The sequence below is a fragment of the Anomaloglossus baeobatrachus genome, chromosome 4 (genome assembly GCF_048569485.1).
Source record: "Anomaloglossus baeobatrachus isolate aAnoBae1 chromosome 4, aAnoBae1.hap1, whole genome shotgun sequence".
In the NCBI taxonomy this organism is placed as follows: domain Eukaryota; kingdom Metazoa; phylum Chordata; class Amphibia; order Anura; family Aromobatidae; genus Anomaloglossus; species Anomaloglossus baeobatrachus.
Window position 1 is genome coordinate 560,314,312 of NC_134356.1, and position 20,950 is coordinate 560,335,261.

At 44.9% G+C, this 20,950-nt stretch overlaps 1 protein-coding gene across 6 annotated transcripts in view; it reads left to right on the forward strand.

Annotated features, from left to right (window-relative positions):
- Nucleotides 1–20,950, forward strand: part of LOC142301811 (putative E3 SUMO-protein ligase RNF212) — a 94,963-nt gene that overhangs the window by 31,482 nt on the left and 42,531 nt on the right. For 3 of the 6 annotated variants that reach the window (XM_075342836.1, XM_075342834.1, XM_075342839.1), the window contains 3 exons: nt 14,011–14,067; nt 15,171–15,220; nt 19,131–19,201. In XM_075342836.1, the coding sequence (XP_075198951.1) occupies nt 14,011–14,067; nt 15,171–15,220; nt 19,131–19,201 (178 nt within the window). The remainder of the gene's footprint in view (nt 1–14,010; nt 14,068–15,170; nt 15,221–19,130; nt 19,202–20,950) is intronic. The other 3 variants (XM_075342835.1, XM_075342837.1, XM_075342838.1) reach the window with 3 other exon arrangements.

Here is a 20,950-nt window from a genome sequence, read left to right on the forward strand (position 1 = left end):
GACCTATGTATATTCTGTAGATCCCCTATTGTATATATTGTAGTTTCTAGTGTGGCTTCAGCCGATTAAATTATATAATTAATCTTGGGCTGTTCTGTTATCTCGATCTTGAATCCCACGTCTGTGTGTTCGGCTAATAGTTACCGTGAAGCGGTTGGTGGCAGCGAGTTGTGCCAAGGATTATTGTGGGGCGGCCAGTGAGATTCGGGGAGGTTTTTATATATTCCGTCCGCGGAGGTCGGGGGAATATATACCCTACTCTCACCGGGGACCCTTCAATCATCGGCATAGTAGAATTGCAGCCTCCTTGCTTATTGTCGGGCAATTCCATAATTGGCCTGACTATAAGAGGGGCGCTAGAAAGCGCGTCACGTGCTCTGTCTGTCGGTCGGGAGGTATAAAGGAGGGGTGACCCCCGCTTGTTACCCCCCAATCGTGACATTGGTGGCCAGCACGGGGGATTTCTGAGTGACCCCCCCCCCCCCCGGTGGTTCGTGACATATTGGTGGCAAGCGGTGGGATCGAGATAATAGTGTGTGTGAGTGTGAGACCCATACTCCCAGACACTAAAGACTGCCTGCAGCAGCTGTGGCTGCTGGGGTCTTCAGACCAGCTCAACACTAGAGTGTCAGAGTGCAGGTACTGTAAGGTGTGTGGAGGCATCAGGTGTCAGTTCTGTGTCAGTGACCAAAGTCTGCAACAATGGCTGAGAGCACCAGGAGCAAAGCCAAAGGAATGGCCGATGCTCAGGCCAGAGATGATGAGGAGGTTGTCCACGAGCCCTCCAAGAGCCCGACGCCAGAGAACAGCTCTGCAGAGGACATTGCACAACCTGGCAATTATGGACAAGATGAGGAGCAGCTCACCCAAGGGTCCTCAACGAGCCAGATGCCAGCCCTCCGCTCTGCAATGGACAGTGAATCACCAGGCTCCGCAGCGGGCCGCAGATCACCACGTGCCATTCCACTGAGTCTGGGAGGCTCGGATAGCCTTCTTCAAATGGCTATGGCCCTACTCCAGGCTGCAGACCGGGAGGGCTACAAGGAACTCCTGGCAGAGCGCAGGGCAGAGCGCAGGGCAGCGTGTGAGGCTGAGGCTGCGGAGCGGCAGGCAGCGCGTGAAGAGCGAGAGCGACAGGCAGAGCGTGACCTCCGGCTGCAGCTAGCTCAGCTCCGGCCCTCATCAGCCACCCGTGACCTTCAAGACACCAAACTTCCAAAGGTCCGTGTTGAGGACTTCCCAGTGCTGGAGAAGGATGGAGACTTAGACTCTTTCCTGACTGCTTTTGAACGGACTTGCCTGCAGCACCATCTGGACAAGGATCAGTGGGCCAAATACCTGACCCCCCGTCTAAGGGGTAAGGCCCTGGATATCCTTTGGGACTTGCCTGCTGAGGCAGATCAGGGCTACGACACCATCAAGCGGGCCCTGATCCAACAGTACAACCTCACTCCGCTCCGGTGCACAACGGTCGCATGGGTAGTTCCGTTCTCCGGGCCAACGTCTCCCCTTTCGGCCATCTTGGTCTTCCTTATTCTGAAGCCGCGGTGCATGACGAGTCTGTCATACACACGCGCCGGCATTGAGGTCTTACGCAGGTGCACTACAATACTTTGATCTGCCCTGAGCAGGACCTCAAACTAGACGCGTCATTCACCGCAGATTCAGAATAAGGAAGACCAAGATGGCCAAAAAGGGAGAGGTCGGTCCCGGAGAACGGCGCCACCCATCCGACCGTTGTGTACCGGAGCGACCTTATAGATGAGTATTATAAAGTGTTTTTTATGTTATACGCAGCGGCCTGGGCTCTTATATACAGCATTCTAACATGCTGTATATAAGAGCCTAGTGGTGGTGGCCGCAGCTTATAGGGCAAAAAGAAAAAAAACTGGTGACAGATTCCCTTTAATACTTTTGTCGGACCACTTTTCGCTGCAATTACTGCTGCAAGTCTTTTGCACATCTAGAGTTTGAATTTTTTTACTTATTCTTCTTTGAAAAATAGCTCTATCTCAGTGAGATTGGATGGAGGCATCTGTGAACAGCAATTTTCAAGTCTTGCCACACATTCTCATGGGAATTTCGATCTGGACTTTGACTGGGCCATTAACACACCTGACTACACCACAGTTCAAAAGTTTGAGGTCACCCAGACAATTTTGTCTTTTCCATGAAAAATCATACTTTTAGTTATCAAATGAGTTGCATAACGAATAGAAAATATAGTACAGACATTGACTAGGTTAGAAATAATGATTTTTACTTGAAATAATAATTTTCTCCTTCAAACTCCCTTTGCAGCAATTACAGCTTTGCAGACCTTTGGCATTCTAGCTGTTAATTTGCTGAGGTAATCTGGAGATATTTCACCCCATGCTTCCAGAAGCCCCTCCCACAAGTTGGATTGGCTTGATGGGCACTTTATGTCTACCATACGGTCAGGCAGCTCCCACAACAGCTCAATAGGGTTTGAGATCTGGTGACTGGGCTGGCCACTCCATTACAAATAGAATACCAGCTGCCTGCTTCTTCCCTAAATAGTTCATGCATAATTTGGAGGTGTGCTTCGGGTCATTGTCCTGTTGTAGGATGAAATTGTCTCCAATCAAGCGCTGTCCACAGGGTATGGCATAGCGTTGCAAAATGGAGTGATAGCCTTCATTATTCAAAATCCCTTATACCTTGTACAAATCTCCCACTTTACCAGCACCAAAGCAACCCCAGACCATCACATTACCTCCACCATGCTAGACAGTTGGCATCAGGCACTCTTCCAGCATCTTTTCAGTTGTTCTGCATCTCACATGTTCTTCTGTGTGATCCAAACACCTCAAACATCGAATCGTCTGTCCATAACACTTTTTTTCCAATCTTCCTCTGTCCAATGTCTCTGTTCTTTTGCCCATATTAATCTTTTCCTTTTATTAGCCAGTCTCAGATATGGCTTTTTCTTTGCCACTCTGCCCTGAAGGCCAGCATCCTGGAGTCGCCTCTTCCACTGTAGACGTTGACACTGGTGTTTTGCGGGTACTATTTAATGAAGCTGCCAGTTAAATACTCGTCACCGGGCCGGTGTGGTCGAGTCTGGGATGTCACGGGTGGCCCTATCCAGCTTCATGGCCCCGAGGTGTACACCAAAAGGGGATGAAGGGTGATGGGATTAAGGGATGATGAGGATGTTGGGTGTTGTAGTTGTCTCGTGACGCCACCTGCAGTATGCGGCCAGTGATTAGCCGCCGCTGCAGTCGCAGTCCTCTGGGGCAGATGGTGTCGCAGCTAGGATGGTTCAGCTCCCCACAGGTGGAACAGGCCCCAGGGAGGATGACTGGGTAGTAGTCTATGGTGTTGTACACTGGGGTGCAGGGCTGAGGACGCCGACAGTAACTGGACAACACAGGCCGGTGGTTTCCTTTACCTTTACTGGTCAGATGTTATGGTCCCAGAGTTACAGTGGTCCGGGAAGCAGTGAGGAATCTTTTTTTTTTTTTTTTGCCAGGTAGGTTCGAGGCCGTCCTTAGTGTGCTCTTAATGTGGGTCGCTGTGGCCTGAAGCAGCACAGGGTCCCTCTTCCTAGATGTGATTTGCCTTGTCCCTTGTGGCGGGCAGCGCGAGCCGGATGTAGGGCCCGCTTGTATTTCTGCGGCCCCGGGCTCTGTTGTGCTACTTCACCTTGGGAGTCTTTGCTGGGCCAGGAGATGTGGAATCTCTTGCCCTCCGGGTTTACTGCTGGGCCGAATACACCCGACAGTCGAGGACTCCGGTATCCTGATTCAATGCTCGGTCCTGGAAAGCTTTCAGACAGCTCTCTAACAGCGACCATTCTCTCTTCCGGCTACTAGAGTTCTGAGGTCTCTCTCCCTGTTCCTCTCTCTAACCCCTCTCCAATCGAGAACAGGGAAGCTCGCCCCAAACAGGACTTGAGGTCCCCCTTCTGACCTGGATTAGGAAGTGTTGTGTGTGATTGTACCTGACATAGAAATCTCCCTGCTGCTTCCTGGAATAGCATTGCCCTCCGAAGAGTAGAACAAAGCCACTGTGGCTCCCATGAGCACTGGGGTGCCACGAATCCATTAACCTTCTAACACAGTTAGCAAACACAATGTACCATTAGAACACTGGAGTGGTGGTTGTTGGAAATGGGCCTCTATATACCTACGTAGATATTGGATTAAAAACCAGACGTTTTAATCTAGAATAGTCATTTACCACATTACCAATGTATAGAGTGTATTTCTGTTTAATTTAATGCTAGCTTCATTAAAAAAAAAGATATTTCTTTATTTTTGAAAGAAAAGCACAAAGTGACCTTAAACTTTTGAACTGTAGAGTATGCTTTTATCTAAATCATTTCATTGTAGCTCTTCAGTATGTTTAGAGTTGTTATGCTGCTCCCATTCTCAAGTCTTTTGCAGCCACTATCAGGTTTTACTCCAGGATTGCATGTATTTAGCTCCATCCATCTTCCCATCAGCTCTGACAAGTTACTGCTGAAGAAAAGCATTGCCACAGCATGATGCTACCACCACCATGTTTGATTCTGGGGATGGTGTTTTCAAGATGATTTACAGTGTTAGTTTTCTGCCACACAATAGTCCAGTCAAAATACGAAAAAAAAACACTTTACCCTGAACAAATTCCAAGAAAGAGTTTTATTGTTTTTTTTTTTTGTAGTATTACATGTAGGGAAAAACATACTAAAAGTTTACCAAGATAGGGTTACCACAAAGGGTCTAAATGTGACGTCAAAGAATATGGCTGCCAAAGCTGTAAAATGTTAAAGGTGACTCGCCTTTCAGTGTCTATCATATTTCTTTTACAATTACTACTATTATTATATTTATTATTTAACGATTGATTTATTTATTTAAAGTCAAGGACGAGAAGAGATCGTGGAGAAAATTGCAGATAAACTCGAGACCTTTTCACCTTTCTCTGATGAAGTGTCTCTTCGCAACATTATCACCGGTGTCAATGCAAATAAGGATGTGAATGTCCATAACCTGTTCACTAGAGTTGAGCGATGTTCGATTCAAACCGTTCGCCTTCTTCAAATTCGAGTGATTTTGGGCGGTGTTCGAGTCGTTCGACGAACTCAAATGATTTACTTCAAGTTCGGCTGTTCGAGTTACCATTCGATAACGGTTCGATCACCAAAAGCGTAGCTAGTTACTAGCTGGCTTTTCACTGTAATAGTGTCAGTCACTGTTAATAATGATATTATCAAAATTCAGCATATAGTGTGCGGGGGGGGTTAGATCAGTGCTGCTGAGTGCTGAAAGAATGGCGATCGCAATTTTTTTTCCCTAACCGCACGTACAGTGGGGCGGGCCAGGCTGTCAGCCAATTACAGAGACACACACAGCAAAGTGGATTTTTGCCAGACAAGCAAGGGCATGTGTCATAGGCAGTGCATGTCACATGTCCTTGCCCTATAAGACCCGGCCATTTTCCCCTTCGCCGCCATTATCTCTCTGCTGCGGATGTGTGACAGTCACCGCTCCCGCTGCTGCTGCTGATGTGTGCGCTATAGACTTATACAGTGCAATCTACACATCGGTTTAGGGATTAGGGACTACTTGTAATTTCAGCTCTTTTCAGGGCTACATTACAGCATTTCATAGCCATTTTTGCTAGGCAGGTCTGTGCCAGCGCTGTGCAGGGGTTTATCACAGCGTCTGGCTAACTCAGCTCAGGCAATTCCTAGGGGCATATTTTCATTGTCTGGGATAGAAAGTGAGGGTTCCTCTGCTAACAAGCAAGCTACACCACCTGTGCGTTGTACACCACCTGTCCATTTTTGCTACGCAATTTTAATTGCAAAAAGTGCTGCCAGTTTTAAGGGCATAGTTTCATTGTCTGGGATACTACGTGAGGGTTCCTCTGCTGACAAGCAAGCTACACCACCTGTGCATTGTACCCCACCTGTCCATTTTTGCTACGCTATTTTAATTGCAAAAAGTTCTGCCAATTTTAGGGGCATAGTTTCATTGTCTTGGATAGTACATGAGTGTTCCTCTGCTGTCAATAAAGTTAGACCACCTCTGCATTGTACACCACCTGTCCATTTTTTCTACGCAATTTTAATTGCAAAAAGTGCTGCCAGTTTTAGGGGCATAGTTTCATTGTCTTGGATAGTACATGAGTGTTCCTCTGCTGTCAATAAAGTTAGACCACCTCTGCATTGTACACCACCTGTCCATTTTTTTCTACGCAATTTTAATTGCAAAAAGTGCTGCCAGTTTTAGGGGCATAGTTTCATTGTCTGTGATAGTCAGTGTTGATTCTTCAGCTGTCAATAAAGCTAGACCACCTCTGCAATCTACACCACCTCTCCATTTTTGCTACGACATTTTAAGTGTCCAATTTGGTCACAAAAAAAATGAGTGGCAAAAGGACAGATGGTGGTGGAAAGGGGAACAGGCTTGTTGGAAAGGGGAAAAAAATGTTTGTGTCCGTGAGGTGGGTGGTAAAGCAACAGTAACATCTGCTGAAGAAAGGCCATCTTCCAGCAAAAGTAAGATGTCTACTACTTTCCGTGGACAATCTGACGTGATCCCTTTTTTACGGAACCGACCAACTCTACCAAAGGTAGATGATGCACAAATAAAGCACATGCTTGAATGGATCTCAAGTGCTCCATCAAGTGGCCTCTCCTCCACCAAAACTTCAACATCCCAAAGACTCCAGTCCTGAGTTGTCACCCCAATCGCGCTTGCTTTCTAACAGCTCTCAAGTCTCCACCCGCCCTGCAGAGTATGGGGTAACAGACATGGTTGAGTCTGCAGAGCTGTTCAGTCACACTGTAGCCTAGGAATCAGAGGTCTGCTCCAAAGCTACAGTGAGTCCAGACCAGGAAATGATCTGCAGTGATGGCCAGAAGCTTTGTGAGTCAGATTCAGGCCCTGATGAAGAAGTTTCTGAGCATAATGTAGACCCTCATTCCCAAAGTGTAACTCTTCTTGGTGGAGACAATGAGGAACATGCTGATGACAATGAGACTCAGATACCTGATTGGAATGACAACTTAACTATTCGGTCAGGGCAGGAAGAGGTTAGCTCTGAGGACGAGGGGAGTGCAAACACACAGGGTGATGATGAGGTTGTAGATCCCACTTACTGTCAACCTACAGTCAGGCACTCGATGAGGTCAGCAGAGGCGGTGGAGGAGGATACGACTGACGATGAGGTTACCTTGCGCCTTCCTGGACAGAGTTGGAGTACTGGAAGCACATCAACAACTGCATCCTCAGCCACAACTCTGCCTCTGAGCACAAGTCGGGGTGGCTCTGCAGGTCGCATGGGCTCTAAGCCTTGCCTAGCCTGATCCTTTTTTGACATCACAAAGGATCTCCCAACTCATGTGATCTGTAAGATTTGTCAGCAATCTCTAAGTAGAGGCCAAAACCTCACTAGTTTGAATACTTCGTCCATGAACCGTCACATGGATATGAAGCATAAGTCCCAGTGGGAAGCTCACTGTGCTACAATGCGGCCTAGCGGAGCTGGCCAACCACCGTCTGCCCCTTCAAGTGCATCCGCGCGCTCTTCATCCTCTATGACTGTGGGGACAGCAGTTACACATGCTTTGCGACGCAGACCTTTCACCTCTTTAACCGCAACGGGAAGTGTTATTGGGCAGGTCGTCAGTTGTTTTGGAAGTGGAAACAGCTGCTGGTGTTGAGCTCTCTCAGACATCGAGAGCACCAACTTTGGATGAAGGCAACATTATGTCTCCGCCTGCACTTTCCTCACAGACCAGCAGTTTTCCAGGGACACCCTACTCAACGCCGTCTTAGCACAGCAGCCAGCCCTCGGTCCCTCAGATGTGGACAAGTAAAAGACCATTTCCTCCTAGCCATGACAAAGCTAAGAGGTTGATTTTCAGCATCTGCAAGCTGTTGGCTACAGAAATGCTGCCTTTCCGCCTCGTGGACACAAAGGATTTTTGAGACCTTATGTCTGTCGCAGTGCCCTAGTACCAGATGCCCAGTCGCCACTACTTCTCCAAGAAAGGTGTGCCTGCGCTACACCAGCATGTCGCACACAACATCACCGCTTCCTTGAGAAACTCTGTGTGTGACAGGGTGCATTTCACCACCGATACTTGGACCAGTAAGCATGGACAGGGGCGTTACATGTCGCTGACTGGGCACTGGGTAACTATGGTGAGAGATGGAGAGGGGTCTGTTGTACAAGTCTTGCTGTACCCACGAGTTGTGCGTCAATCCTCTGTATGTAGAAGTTCCTCCACTGCTTCTGCCTCTTCAACCTCGTCCGCCCAAAGCCTGTCTGGTCAGGCCACCCGCGTTGTAAATGCGCACAAGGAATCCCGCACACCACCTTACTATGCTGCCAGCAGAGCTCAACGGCATCAGGCGGTCTTTACGTTGAAATGTCTGGGAAATCAGAGCCATACAGCTAACCAGTTGTGGTCAGCTCTGGAGACCGAGTGTCGTCAATGGTTGTCTCCACTCAACCTGCAGCCAGGGAAGGCCGTGTGCGACAATGCTGCAAACCTGGGTGCGGCCCTTCGCCCGGGGAAGGTGACACACGTGCCTTGTATGGCTCACGTGTTGAACCTTGTTGTCCAGCAATTTTTAACCCACTATCCCGGCCTAGATGGGCTTCTACACAGGACACGGTCACTATCTGCTCACTTCTGCCGTTCAAATGGCGCAGCTGACCGACTTGCAGAAGTATTTCGGCTTGCCGGTTCACCGCCTGAAATGCGATGTGTCGACACGCTGGAATTAGACTCTCCACATGTTGCAGCGACTGTGGCAGCACCGCAGAGCCCTGGTGCAATACGTTATGACGTATAGCCTTGGCCAACCAGATGCAGAGGTGGGGAAGATCACGCTGATGGAGTGGTCTCAGATCAAGGACGTATGCACCCTTCTGCACAGTTTCGACATGGCGACGAAGATGTTTTACATGCTGGAGCACACTCTAAACACTATTCGGAGTCAGGTGGTGGGACAAGAGGAAGGGGAGGAAGTACAGGAGGATTCATATGTGGAAGGGATACCAAGATCTACAAGGTCCAGACGCTCAGCATCAACAAGGCGGCAGGCATGGGACGGTGGGGGAGAGGGATTAACAAGGGCGCATGGTAGCAGCCAAACTGTTAAGAAAGGTGCAGGAGCCCAGGAAGAAATGGAGGATGAACTGGCAATGGGCATGGAAGACTCAGCAGATGAGGGAGACCTTGCTCACATATCGGTTGTTTGAGGTTGGGGGGGAGAGAGGTCAGAGGAAGGAAGCATGGTTATCACCTCGCCGCCACAAACACAGCAAGGACTTGGTCAGCATAGATGCGCAAGACACATGAGCGCCTTCTTGCTGCACTACCTACAACATGACCCTCGGACTATCCGAATTGAAGTAATGCTGACTACTGGTTTGCCACACTTTTAGATCCCCGGTACAAGTCAAAATTTGGCGAAATAATTCCAGCCATAGAAAGGAACGCACGTATGTAGGAGTATCAGCAGAAGCTGTTATGCAATCTTAGCTCGGCTTTTCCACTAAACACCAGTGGTGCACAGAGTGAATCTCACAGTTGTAACTTGCCAACCATGGGACTGTCGAGTCATCATCGGTCAAACCGTACCAGCAACACCGTATCTGGTGGTAACAGCAATTTTATGGAATCGCTTCATGATTTTTTTTAGACCATCCTTTGCAAGGCCACAAGAGACAAGAAGTCTGACACATAGTCAACGGCGGGAGAGGATGATACAGGAGTATCTCCTAGTGAATATAGATGCCATGACTCTGCAACTGGAGCCTTGCTCATTTTGGGCTTCCAATCTGGAAAAATGGCCTGAGCTCGCCACTTACGCCTTGGAGATCTTGTCGTGTCCCGCAGCCAGCGTTCTCTCGGAACCTGTCATCAGTTCTGCTGTGTGTGTGCTGACAGATAAGCGCACGCGTCTGTCCAGTGACAATGTGGACAGACTAACGTTCATCAAGATGAACAAGTCATGGATCCGCAAGGACTTTTCTACTCCTGTGTCATCCTGGGGAGAGTAAAGGCTTGTGGATTTGGATTGTGCTTCATGCAAATCAACATGTCCGGTTTGCAACTGGGGGACAAGTGATGCCACTTAAGTGGTGTCTGTGGCCCAATTTTTGGAAAAAAGGGAGACTCTGGTTGGAGTCCTCTTGCTGTGGTTTACATGATTTTAGAAGGGCATGACATGCCTATATCTGTGTCTCCTCCTCCATTTACTCGTCTAGCTCTTTTGTTTTCGCATGAGTATATGTATTTGTCCCTTTCCATGTGTTTGTGGTGTCTTGCGAGTTGTTTGTCACCTTTTGGACACCTTAGAAGGTGTTTTCTATGTGTTTGTATGTGTTTGTGTTTGCCTCTCATTGTTTTCAATGGGGTTCGAAGGTGTTCGTCAATCGTACGCCGAACTGAGCCGCCGTTCGACGAACCGAACTCTAAGGGGTACTTTGCACACTACGACATCACAAGCCGATGGTAGCAATGCCGAGCGCGATAGTCCCCACCCCCGTCGCAGCTGCGATATCTTGTGATAGCTGCCGTAGCGAACATTATCGCTACGGCAGCTTCACATGCACTTACCTGCCCTGCGAGGTCGCTCTGTCCGGCGACCCACCTCCTTCCTAAGGGGGCGGGTCGTGCGGCGTCACAGCGACGTCACACGGCAGGCGGCCAATAGAAGCAGGGGAGGGGAGGAGATGAGCGGGACGTAAACATCCCGCCCACCTCCTTCCTTCCTCATTGCAGCCGGGACGCAGGTAAGGAGATGTTCCTCGCTCCTCCGGCTTCACACACAGCGATGTGTGCTGCCGCAGGAATGAGGAACAACATCGTAACATCGGTCCTTACGAAATTATGGAAATGACCGACGCTACACCGATCATACGATTTCAACGCTTTTGCGCTCATTAATTGTAGTAAAAAGGATTCACACACCCCGATGTCGACAGCGACGCCGGATGTGCGTCACTTTTGATTTGACCCCACCTGCGATGTTGTGTGCAAAGTACCCCTAACACTAGGGGGGTGGCTCAACACTACTGTTCACCATTGGCAGAGAAATAGTGGCAACAATGGAGGGTCAATCACTGTTTTCAGTTAAGTACAAGAAGTCAATGAAAGCCAAGACCCTGGCATCCAGTGAGGCAATTGACAATGCTAAGGACAAAACAAAATAGACTCCGCTCTTTTGTTCCAAAGGTTTCTTTTGGTGTCTCAAACTACTGATCTTTCCCTTGATGAGGTGATGGCCTATGAACTTTCACCATACCCACCATCCCTCTTTGAGGCAAAACATCTCTTACGCAAACCAAACAAAGCACAACTGATGGCTACTATAAAAGAACAGAGTTCAGATGATGCAGTATTCAAGGATGTACCAGAAGTGGAACATTATGTTCTTGACGGAGGTTCTCTTCTCCATCGACTGAAGTGGTCAGAAGGAAAGACTATGCATCTTTCACAGTAAAGCACTATGGTAAGGCTACGATAGTATTTGATGGTTACATTGGAGGACCAAACACTAAGGACATTACCCATCAGCGACGGCGCAAAAATCGAACAAGTAACAAAGTGAACATTGCTGAAGGAACGAAATTTGTCGGGAAAAAGGAGGACTTCCTTTCGAATGTGGAGAACAAACAGTCTCCTATCAATCTCGTTTCACAGCGCATGAATGACAGAGGTTGCCACGTAATACAATCAGAGGGGGATGCAGATGTGGAGATTAAGGCAGCAGTGTCATTGTCATTCAACAAAAGTACTAGTCTCATTGGCGAAGATACAGATCTTTTGGTTTTGTTACTCCATCATGCGTCAACCAGCGATGGCAACAAGCTTTATTTCTTAACCTTAAGGTTATGAAGAAGTTCCTGGGAAAACATGTCTGCAGCAGTCTTCTGTTCCTGCATGCATTCACGGGTTGCGATACCACTTCCGCGGTTTTTGGAATTGGAAAAAAACTCGTCTACACAAGGTTTTGAAGGGAGACTCTGTCTTAAATAGCTGTGCTAAAATGTTTTCCACACCTAAGAAAAACATAGCTGAGATTGAAGACGCTGGGTGTAAAGCAATGGTGGCATTGTTCGGGGGCAAACGTGGTGACAATCTGTCTGTAATGAGGTATTCTACTCTCTGCAAAAAAGTTGGTTCAGCCAAAATCTTTGTTACACCTGAACGACTGCCACCGACCTCCTCTGCAACGAAGTATCATGCCCTTCGGAGTTACCTCCAAGTGATGCTTTGGATGGACAATGGTGAGGCCATGGACACTACTGCATGGGGATGGGAATTGCAGAACAACAGTCTAGTTCCAATGATGATGGATGCTTCACCCGCACCAGAAACACTTCTGAAAATAATTCACTGCAATTGTTCTCGTGGCTGTAGTACACTTCGGTGCACTTGCAAAAGACACGGACGTACCTGTTCACGGGTATGCGGACCATGTCAAGAAGGGCATTGTGACAATATGAATGAGGAAGCAGTGTCTGATGATGAAAATAGTGACTATTGACCTGACACGGTTATTCAGTGATGAAGTAGGTCTTAAATTCACTATGTTCTATAATTTCTAGACATGTACATGTATGTCATGATGTCATTGATGACGTCATGACCTCGCCTGTCCATGTAGTTAGTATAAAACTTTGAATAAAAATTGTTTTAATGAAAATATATAGTATAAAAAATGCAAACTCTTCTGTAACTACAGCTACAGCTTTGAAATAGGGAAATATTTGTTATTTTTAGTGCGATGGCTGTCATTTGTCTTATGACGTCATAGTTAGGACCTTTTGTGGTGATCAAATTTTGGAAAACTTTTAATATGTTGTTCCCCACATACAATAGTAATTCAAAAAAAATCATAAAACGCTTTCTTGGAATTTGTTCTGAGTCCAACCGTATTTTGACTGGACTACAAAGCGTTTTGCATTCAGCTCAAAAAGTTCTGCTTTGGTTTCACCTGACCAGAGCACCATCTTCCACATTCTGGTTGTGTCCCCTACTTGGCTTTTTACAAACTGCAAACAAGACTCATAGTTTGCTTTCAAAAGTGGCTTTCTTTTTGCCACTCTTCCATAAAAGGCCAAATATGTGGAGTACATGTCTAAAGGCCCTGTCACACAAAGATAAATCTGTGGTAGATTCCCCCCCCCCCCACTGAATTATGGAAAATTTTTGCAAAAATTTAACAGGAGCAACAACATGTGTACACTGTTTCAGTTTTCATTTATTACATTTTCTTTGTTCAAGGATGCACTCCGGATCCTTGACACTGTGAATCAGTTGACAGTGCATAAACGTATAAGAGAAAACTGTTGTGTTGAAGGAAGTCGGCCATGCCGATGACTTTACGACCCCACACACCTGCTGAGATTGGCAGGTAACATGCACATGTCCTGTTCATTAAAGAACGGTAGTATGTGTGCACAATGCCTGCCTTTCGGGCAAGTATTTTAGGGGTGTGTGGGGTCATAAATTCATTGGCACCACCTGTATTGGTGTTGGTGTTATAAGAGCCCACCAGTAAGATTGAATCTGGGGTCCTACTGTTCAGCTACATGCAAATATTACATCACCCTCCTTCATAAATTCACCTCTGCTTCTGTATAAAAAACTGAATTTTTTTTTTTTTTTGATGAATGATGAGATGTGTCTTCTGTCTGTACATAGTGAATCAAATGTATTGGGCCAAATACTGCTCATGTTGGGGGGTAAATAGTTTACTCCTGCACAGTGGCCCACCGGGGGATTCACCTACTCCCCTGAGGGCCAGTACAAGCTTGGGCACCGCTCTATTCTGATGTGGATGTGAGCAGTCGCAATAACAAGGCTTGTGGCCGCTACTGTTATATCCTGGAACAAGAAATAAAATGTACACATGTGAATTTAGGTACCAGTAAGCATTAGATATTTGTGTGTTCTTGTCTTCTAATGTATTTTTTTTTTAAATTTTAGTAATTTTAGTTTATTCTAATGTGAATTCTCGTTTGCAGGTTGTAGAATTTCAGGATAGTCATCGACAACGATTATTGACACATTATAAAAGAAAAGTAAGTGCCATCCAACAGCGCACCCATTTTTGCTCTGCTGAGGTCTTGTACTATGGTGGCCCTTAACGTAATATGGTTGACAGTTGCTCATATTCAGGGGATTCTGCAGTTTGTTTTAGTCTGCAGATTTCTAAAGCAGAGACTGGAGTATCTGTCCATCCAACCACAATAAGTTGTACACTCCAGAGAGCTGGCCTTTATGGAAGAATGGCCACAAATAAACTTTTACTTACAGCACAAAATTTTAAGGATACTCCCCAAATGTATGGACCAAGGTGATGTGGTCAGTTGACTTTTTGGCCAGCAAGGCAAACGCTATGTTTGGTGCCAAACCAACACAGTCCATCACCCCAAGAACACCATGCCAACAGTGAGACATTGTGGTGGCAGCATCATGCTGTGGGGATGTTTTTCGCTGCAGGAACAGGGAAAGTGGTCTGAGTTGAGGGGAAGATGGATGGTGCGAAATACAAGGATATTCTTGAGCAAAGTCTGTTCCAGTCTGTAAGTGATATGAGACTGGGACAGAGGCTCACCTTCCAACAAGACAATGACCCAAAACCTACTGCTAAAGCAACACTCAAGTGATTGAAAAGTGTAAATGTATTGGAGCAGCCAAGCCACAGTCCAGACCTTAATCCAATTGGTGATCTGTGGTCAGACTTAAATATTGCTGTTCACCAGAGGAAACCATCTAACTTGAAAGAGCTGGAGCAGTTTTGCCTTGCTGAATGGGCAAAAATCCCAATGGCAAGATGTAAAAAAAAAACCTCCTAGAGACTTATCCAAAGTGACTTGCAGCTGTACTTGCCACAAAAGGAGGCTCTACAAAATACTAACTTGAGGGGGTGAATAGTTACGCACAATGACGTGTTCAGTTATTTTGTCCTATTTGTTGTTTGCTTCACAAAAAAAAGAAAACCAAATGTTCACAGTTGTAGGCATGTTCTTTACATGAACTGATTGAAACCCTCAAAAAAAAATTGTGAAATTTGAGGTTGTGAGGTAGCAAAGCACGTAAATTGTCATGGGGGTGAATACATTCGCAATGCAGTGAATAAGCCCCTAAAGTTGATCACGTAGTAATCGTTTTGTTGATTTAGATATCAAAGTTAGAAGAAACAATTAAGGAACTCACACAACAGTTACAAAGGTAAGATATCTGCTCTACATTTGTCATTACACTGTGTGCAGAATTAATTGGCAAATGAGTATTTTGATCACATGATAATTTTTATACATGTCCTACTCCAAGCTGTATAGGCTTGAGAGCCAACTACCAATTAAGCAAATCAGGTGATGTGCATCTCTGTAATGAGGAGGGGTGGGGGTGTAATGATATCAACACCCTATATAAGGTGTGCTTAATTATTAGGCAACTTCCTTTCCTTTGGCAAAATGAGTCAGAAGAGAGATTTGACGGGCTCTGAAAAGTCCAAAATTGTGAGATGTCTTGCAGAGAGATGCAGCAGTCTTGAAATTGCCAAACTTTTGAAGCATGATCACTGAACAATCAAGCATTTCATGACAAATAGCCAATAGGGTCGCAAGAAGTGTGTTGGGCAAAGAAGGCGCAAAATAATTGCCCATGAAATTAGGAAAATGAAGCGTGAAGCTGCAATGTTACTGGAGTATCAAAAAGCAGGAGGTGTGCCATACTCGGGGACATGGTCAAGGTAAGGAAGGCTGAAAAACAACCACCTTTGAAGAAGAAACATAAGATAAAACGTCAAGACTGGGCCAAGAAATATCTTAAGACTAATTTTTCAAAGTTTTTATGGACTGATGAAATGAGAGTGACTTTCTTAATGGGCCAGATGGATGGGCCAGAGGCTGGATCAGTAAAGGGCAGAGAGCTCCATTCCGACTCAGACGCCAGCAAGGTGGAGGTGGGGTACTGGTATGGGCTGGTCTCATGAAAGATGAACTTGTGAGATCTTTTTGGGTTGAGGATGGAGTGACGCTCAGCTCCCAGACCTACTGCCAGTTTCTGGAAGACAACTTCTTCAAGCAGTGGTACAGGAAGAAGTCGGTATCGTTCAAGAAAAACATGATTTTCATGCAGGACAATGCTCCATCACATGTATCCAACGACTCCACAGCGTGGCTGGCCAGTAAAGGTCTAGAAGATGAAAAAATAATGTCATGGCCCCCTTGTTCACCTGATCTGAACCCCATAGAGAACCTGTGGTCCCTCATAAAATGTAAGATCAACAGGGAGGGAAAACAGTACACCTCTCGGAACAGTGTCTGGGAGGCTGTGGTGGCTGCTGCACGCAATGTTGATCATAAACAGATCAAGCAACTAATAGAATCTATGGATGGTAGGCTGTTGAGTGTCATCATAAAGAAAGGTGGCTATATTGGTCACTAATTTTTTGGGGGTTTTGTTTTTGCATGTCAGAAATGTTTATTTCTAAATTTTGTGCAGTTATATTGGTTTACCTGGTGGAAATAAACAAGTGAGATGGGAATATATTTTGTTTTTATTAAGTAGCCTAATAATTCTGCACAGTAATAGTTACCTGCACAAACAGATATCCTCTTAAGATAGCCAAATTTGAAAGAAAAAAAAAGCACTCTTACTTCCAAAAATATTAAGCTTTGATATCTATGAGTCTTTTGGGTTGATTTAGAACATAGTTGTTGATCAATAATAAAAAAAATCCTCTAAAATACAACTTGCCTAATAATTGTGCACACGGTGTATAAAAACTAATCCAAGTTTTTTATAGTTATATAAAAAGCATATTTTCTAGACAAAAAAAAAAATGTAATACATAAAATTAAAGGTTTTAGTACATTGACATACAGTCATGGCTGAAAGTGCTGGCACCTTTTGAAATTATTCAAGAAAGTAAGGTATTTCTCTGAGAAAATTATTTCAATTATACATTTTGTTATACACATGTTTATTTCCTTTTTGTATTGGAAAATCGCCTCCTATCTTGGTCTCATCTCTTCATAAGACGCTTTCCCAGAAGGAGTTTGGCTTACTCATGCACATTTTGGCAAGCTGCAGTCTAGCTTTTTTATGTTTCTGTGTCAGCAATGGGGTCCTCCTGCATCTCCAGCAAACCTTTCCTTAATTTTTCTCTGTCGTTCACATGCAGGGAGGGTAGCCACAGTGCCATGGCTTGTAAATGTCTTAATTATATTGCACATCATGGACAAATGAACATCAAGATCTCTGGAGATATACTTGTAACCTTTAAATTGTTATTATTCAACAATTTTGGGTCTCAAGCACTCACAGTTCTCCTTTTTCTGTCCTCAAAGCTTAGTGTGGCATACACACCCTGCAAAGATTGAGTCAATTTCTCCCCATTTTATCTGGTTCCAGGTGTCATTTTCATATTGCCCACACTTGTTACTTGCCACAGGGGAGTTTGAACAGAACAATCAACACATGCTTGAAACAGTTATTTACCAACAATTTTGGAAAGGTGCCAGCAATTTTGTCCTGACCATTTTGGGCGTTTTGTGTGAAATTATGTCTAATTTACATTTTTTTTCTGGTTCTTTTTTTTTCTTTGCGTTGTTCCAATGCACACAACATGAAAATAAACATGTATAACAAAACGTGTACTTGCAATCATTTTCTGGGATAAATGCTTCATTTGTCTGAAACAATTTCAAGGGTGCCAACACTTTAGACCATGACTGTACTCTTTTAATACATAATGGAGAAAATCATGTCTGCCAAAGTTTTACACTAGGATAACATTGTAAGGCTAGGTTGTAACATTGCGTCTGTGCACTTAAGGTACCGTCACACTAAGCAACATCGCTAGAAACATCGCTGCTGAGGCACAACTTGCTAGCGATGTTGCTGTGTGTGACATCCAGCAACAACCTGGCCCCTGCTGTGAGGTCGTTGGTTGTTGCTGAATGTCCTGGACCATTTTTTAGTTGTTGCTCTCCCCCTGTGAAGCACACATCGCTGTGAGCAGGGAGCCGGCTTCTGCGGACGCTGGTAACCAATGTAAATATCGGGTAACCAAGAAGCCCTTTCCTTGGTTACCCGGTATTTACCTTCGTTACCAGCGTCCGCCGCTCTCACGCTGTCAGTCCCGGCTCCCTGCTCCCTGCACACATAGCCAGACTACACATCGGGTAATTAACCCAATGTGTACTCTGGCTAGGAGTGCAGGGAGCCAGCGCTAAGCGGTGTGCGCTGGTAACCAAGGTAAATATCGGGTTTGTTACCCGATATTTACCTTAGTTACCAAGCGCAGCATCGCTTCCACGCGTCGCTGCTGGCTGGGGGCTGGTCACTGGTTGCTGGTGAGATCTGCCTGTGTGACAGCTCACCAGCAACCCATGTAGCAACGCTCCAGCGATCCCTGCCAGGTCGGGTTACTGGTGGGATCGCTGGAGCGTCGCTTAGTGTGACAGTACCTTTAGGCTACAGTATACATCAGGAGCTATTCCTGATGTTCACCAGACGGAGGACAAAAGTGTCTTTCAACTTGCGTCTGGCCGGTATATGCCTTCATTCTGTTTGTTTAACAGTATTTTCAAGCACAGCACACTGCTGTTTCCTTTACAAAGGGCCACTACAAAGAATATGTATGACATGGGGTATACTTTTCCTTGCAATGGGTTCTTATGGTGGACGGATGCTGAGGCACCAATTCTAACTTTGAACACAATAGGACTCATAACTCCTGGGTGTGTGTGCCTGACAAGACCACAAATGTAGTGTGGACAGGGCCTAAAATTAGTTAGAAGAAAATAGAGCACTCACCATCCACATTTCCTTGTAAAGAACCTGATTTACTTATGATTTTATTACTGAAAAGAAAACATTTTTATTTTTCCATTTGCTTTTTCAATAATCTTTTTCATAGCAATGATTACATTAATGGTTACATAATTTAGACTACACTACACCTGTTGGGCGACAATCTTGAAAACGACTGTTAGGCAAAAGTGCATTAAATGCGCATTGCAACCATATAAATTTAGCAGAAATTTGCTGTTCACCAATGTTAATAAATCTCCTTCTGTGTATCTACTCAAAGTATTTGTGAATACAATATGACTACATTTCTTTTGAGTTGCAGTTTGAGAACTTCTCAGTCTTACAGTCGACAGTCATCATCTAATACATACAGGAACATGGATCCAGGTAAGTTTAGCAGATAGGTGTTCCAAGCCGTCACATCATTTCGTGTTGCGATATTATTTATACAAATTTTATGACGAGAGATCTGTGACCAAAATTTGGAAGACCCGGGGCAAAGGGGAAGTAAATACCACAGCAAATAGTAGGGCAAAACTACAAAGTAAATGTTTTAATAGAAATTAATGTTTTTTCTAGCATTTATGACAGATCTGTTAGAATCTGTCATGATCAATTAGGAGCCGTTTGATGGCTATATCATAAATTCTCCATCGTAGATTAGATAAAAAAACAGATTTAAAGATGTCAAACACATGAAAAAAGATCCATCACATAGATGAAATATGGACCTAATTTTGCGGATATAAAATGGACAGGCAATTAAGAATAATACCTTTTTCTGGATTTCTTCTTATATAGGCACAATAACGTTTATTTATTGAAACCGTAATATTCCTTTATAAAAGAATTATGTTCATAGCTTTATTTTTTTATTCCTTATAACAGAAATTCCACTGTACCCTAGTATACTTACCTCTCAAGGTATTTTTTCTTCCATACTGATCGTGTACCCTACATAAGGCCAGGTTCACATGAATGTATGCAAAATCGTCCTTTTTTGTCCAGAAAAAAATGACGTTCTTGCATCCATATTGTATTTTCTATGACCGTTTCACATCTCTCTATTGCATCCGTATACCTGTCTTTGTTTTTTTTAACATCTGTGTGCCATCTGTGGGTCAATTGGTATCTCAATTGTAATGGATCCATGACAAACAGATAACAACTCATATATTCTCTATTTCTTTATGCACCTGTTGGCTTATAATGGGTGATTATGATCCAAAACTGGCTGCATCGATGGTGCCATCAGCAATGTTTTGAGTTTTCTTGAGTATGGAGTAAATTACCTGTATGATAGGCTCCTTGTTAGAGATGGGTTGCATCTAACGAAAACAGGAATACACACATATTTGGCAGACGCCTTGCTACACTCATCAGGAGAGCTGTAACCAGAGCAGTATCGGATGGGAAATTTACGGCCAGGAAACGTATGGAGCTATTGAATTCTTATGAGAACCGTGCTATTAGAAATGGGATTAAAGAACAAAGGCAACAAATTCTGAATGAAAATAGAGGAGCAAAAGAAACCAACTGCAAGCTAAAATGTCTCTATATTAATCCACAGAGGATGGGGAACAAACAAGGAGAATTGGAGCTACTAACACAGGAAGAGACTTGTCTACATACATAATTACCAGTTGCGGATGTAACCGTATTCCACAATGCACTGCGGCACTGTCAGTTGCGCAGCCACAGTTCGTGCCCACATCATAGCCATGGTAACTAGAGAGAACAGTGCAGGCGGAACCCAAATTGTGGGCTGAGTAAGCACAATTCTGTTCCCAGTATAACATTGTGCTACCCATACCACATTCAGGTATAATGAGGTGTTGGTGTTGCCGGGAGAAAGTGATCCTGGAAGCCCTGGAGTCTGATCTTCGATACCCTCACTGCTGTCACTTATAAAGTCTTGCAGGAGATCGCGAGTACCGTGAGAGTTCCTGAGTCAGTCCGCAAACCTCAAACTGCACAAAACAATATACCACCTCCAATTATAGTCACAACATCTTACAAGAGACCTTATAGTGTAAACACACACACAGCACACGGGGGACACCACATAGTGAACACAGCTCAAGAAACACAACACCAGATACCAATATACAGCACACAACAAGGAAGAGGCAGTGC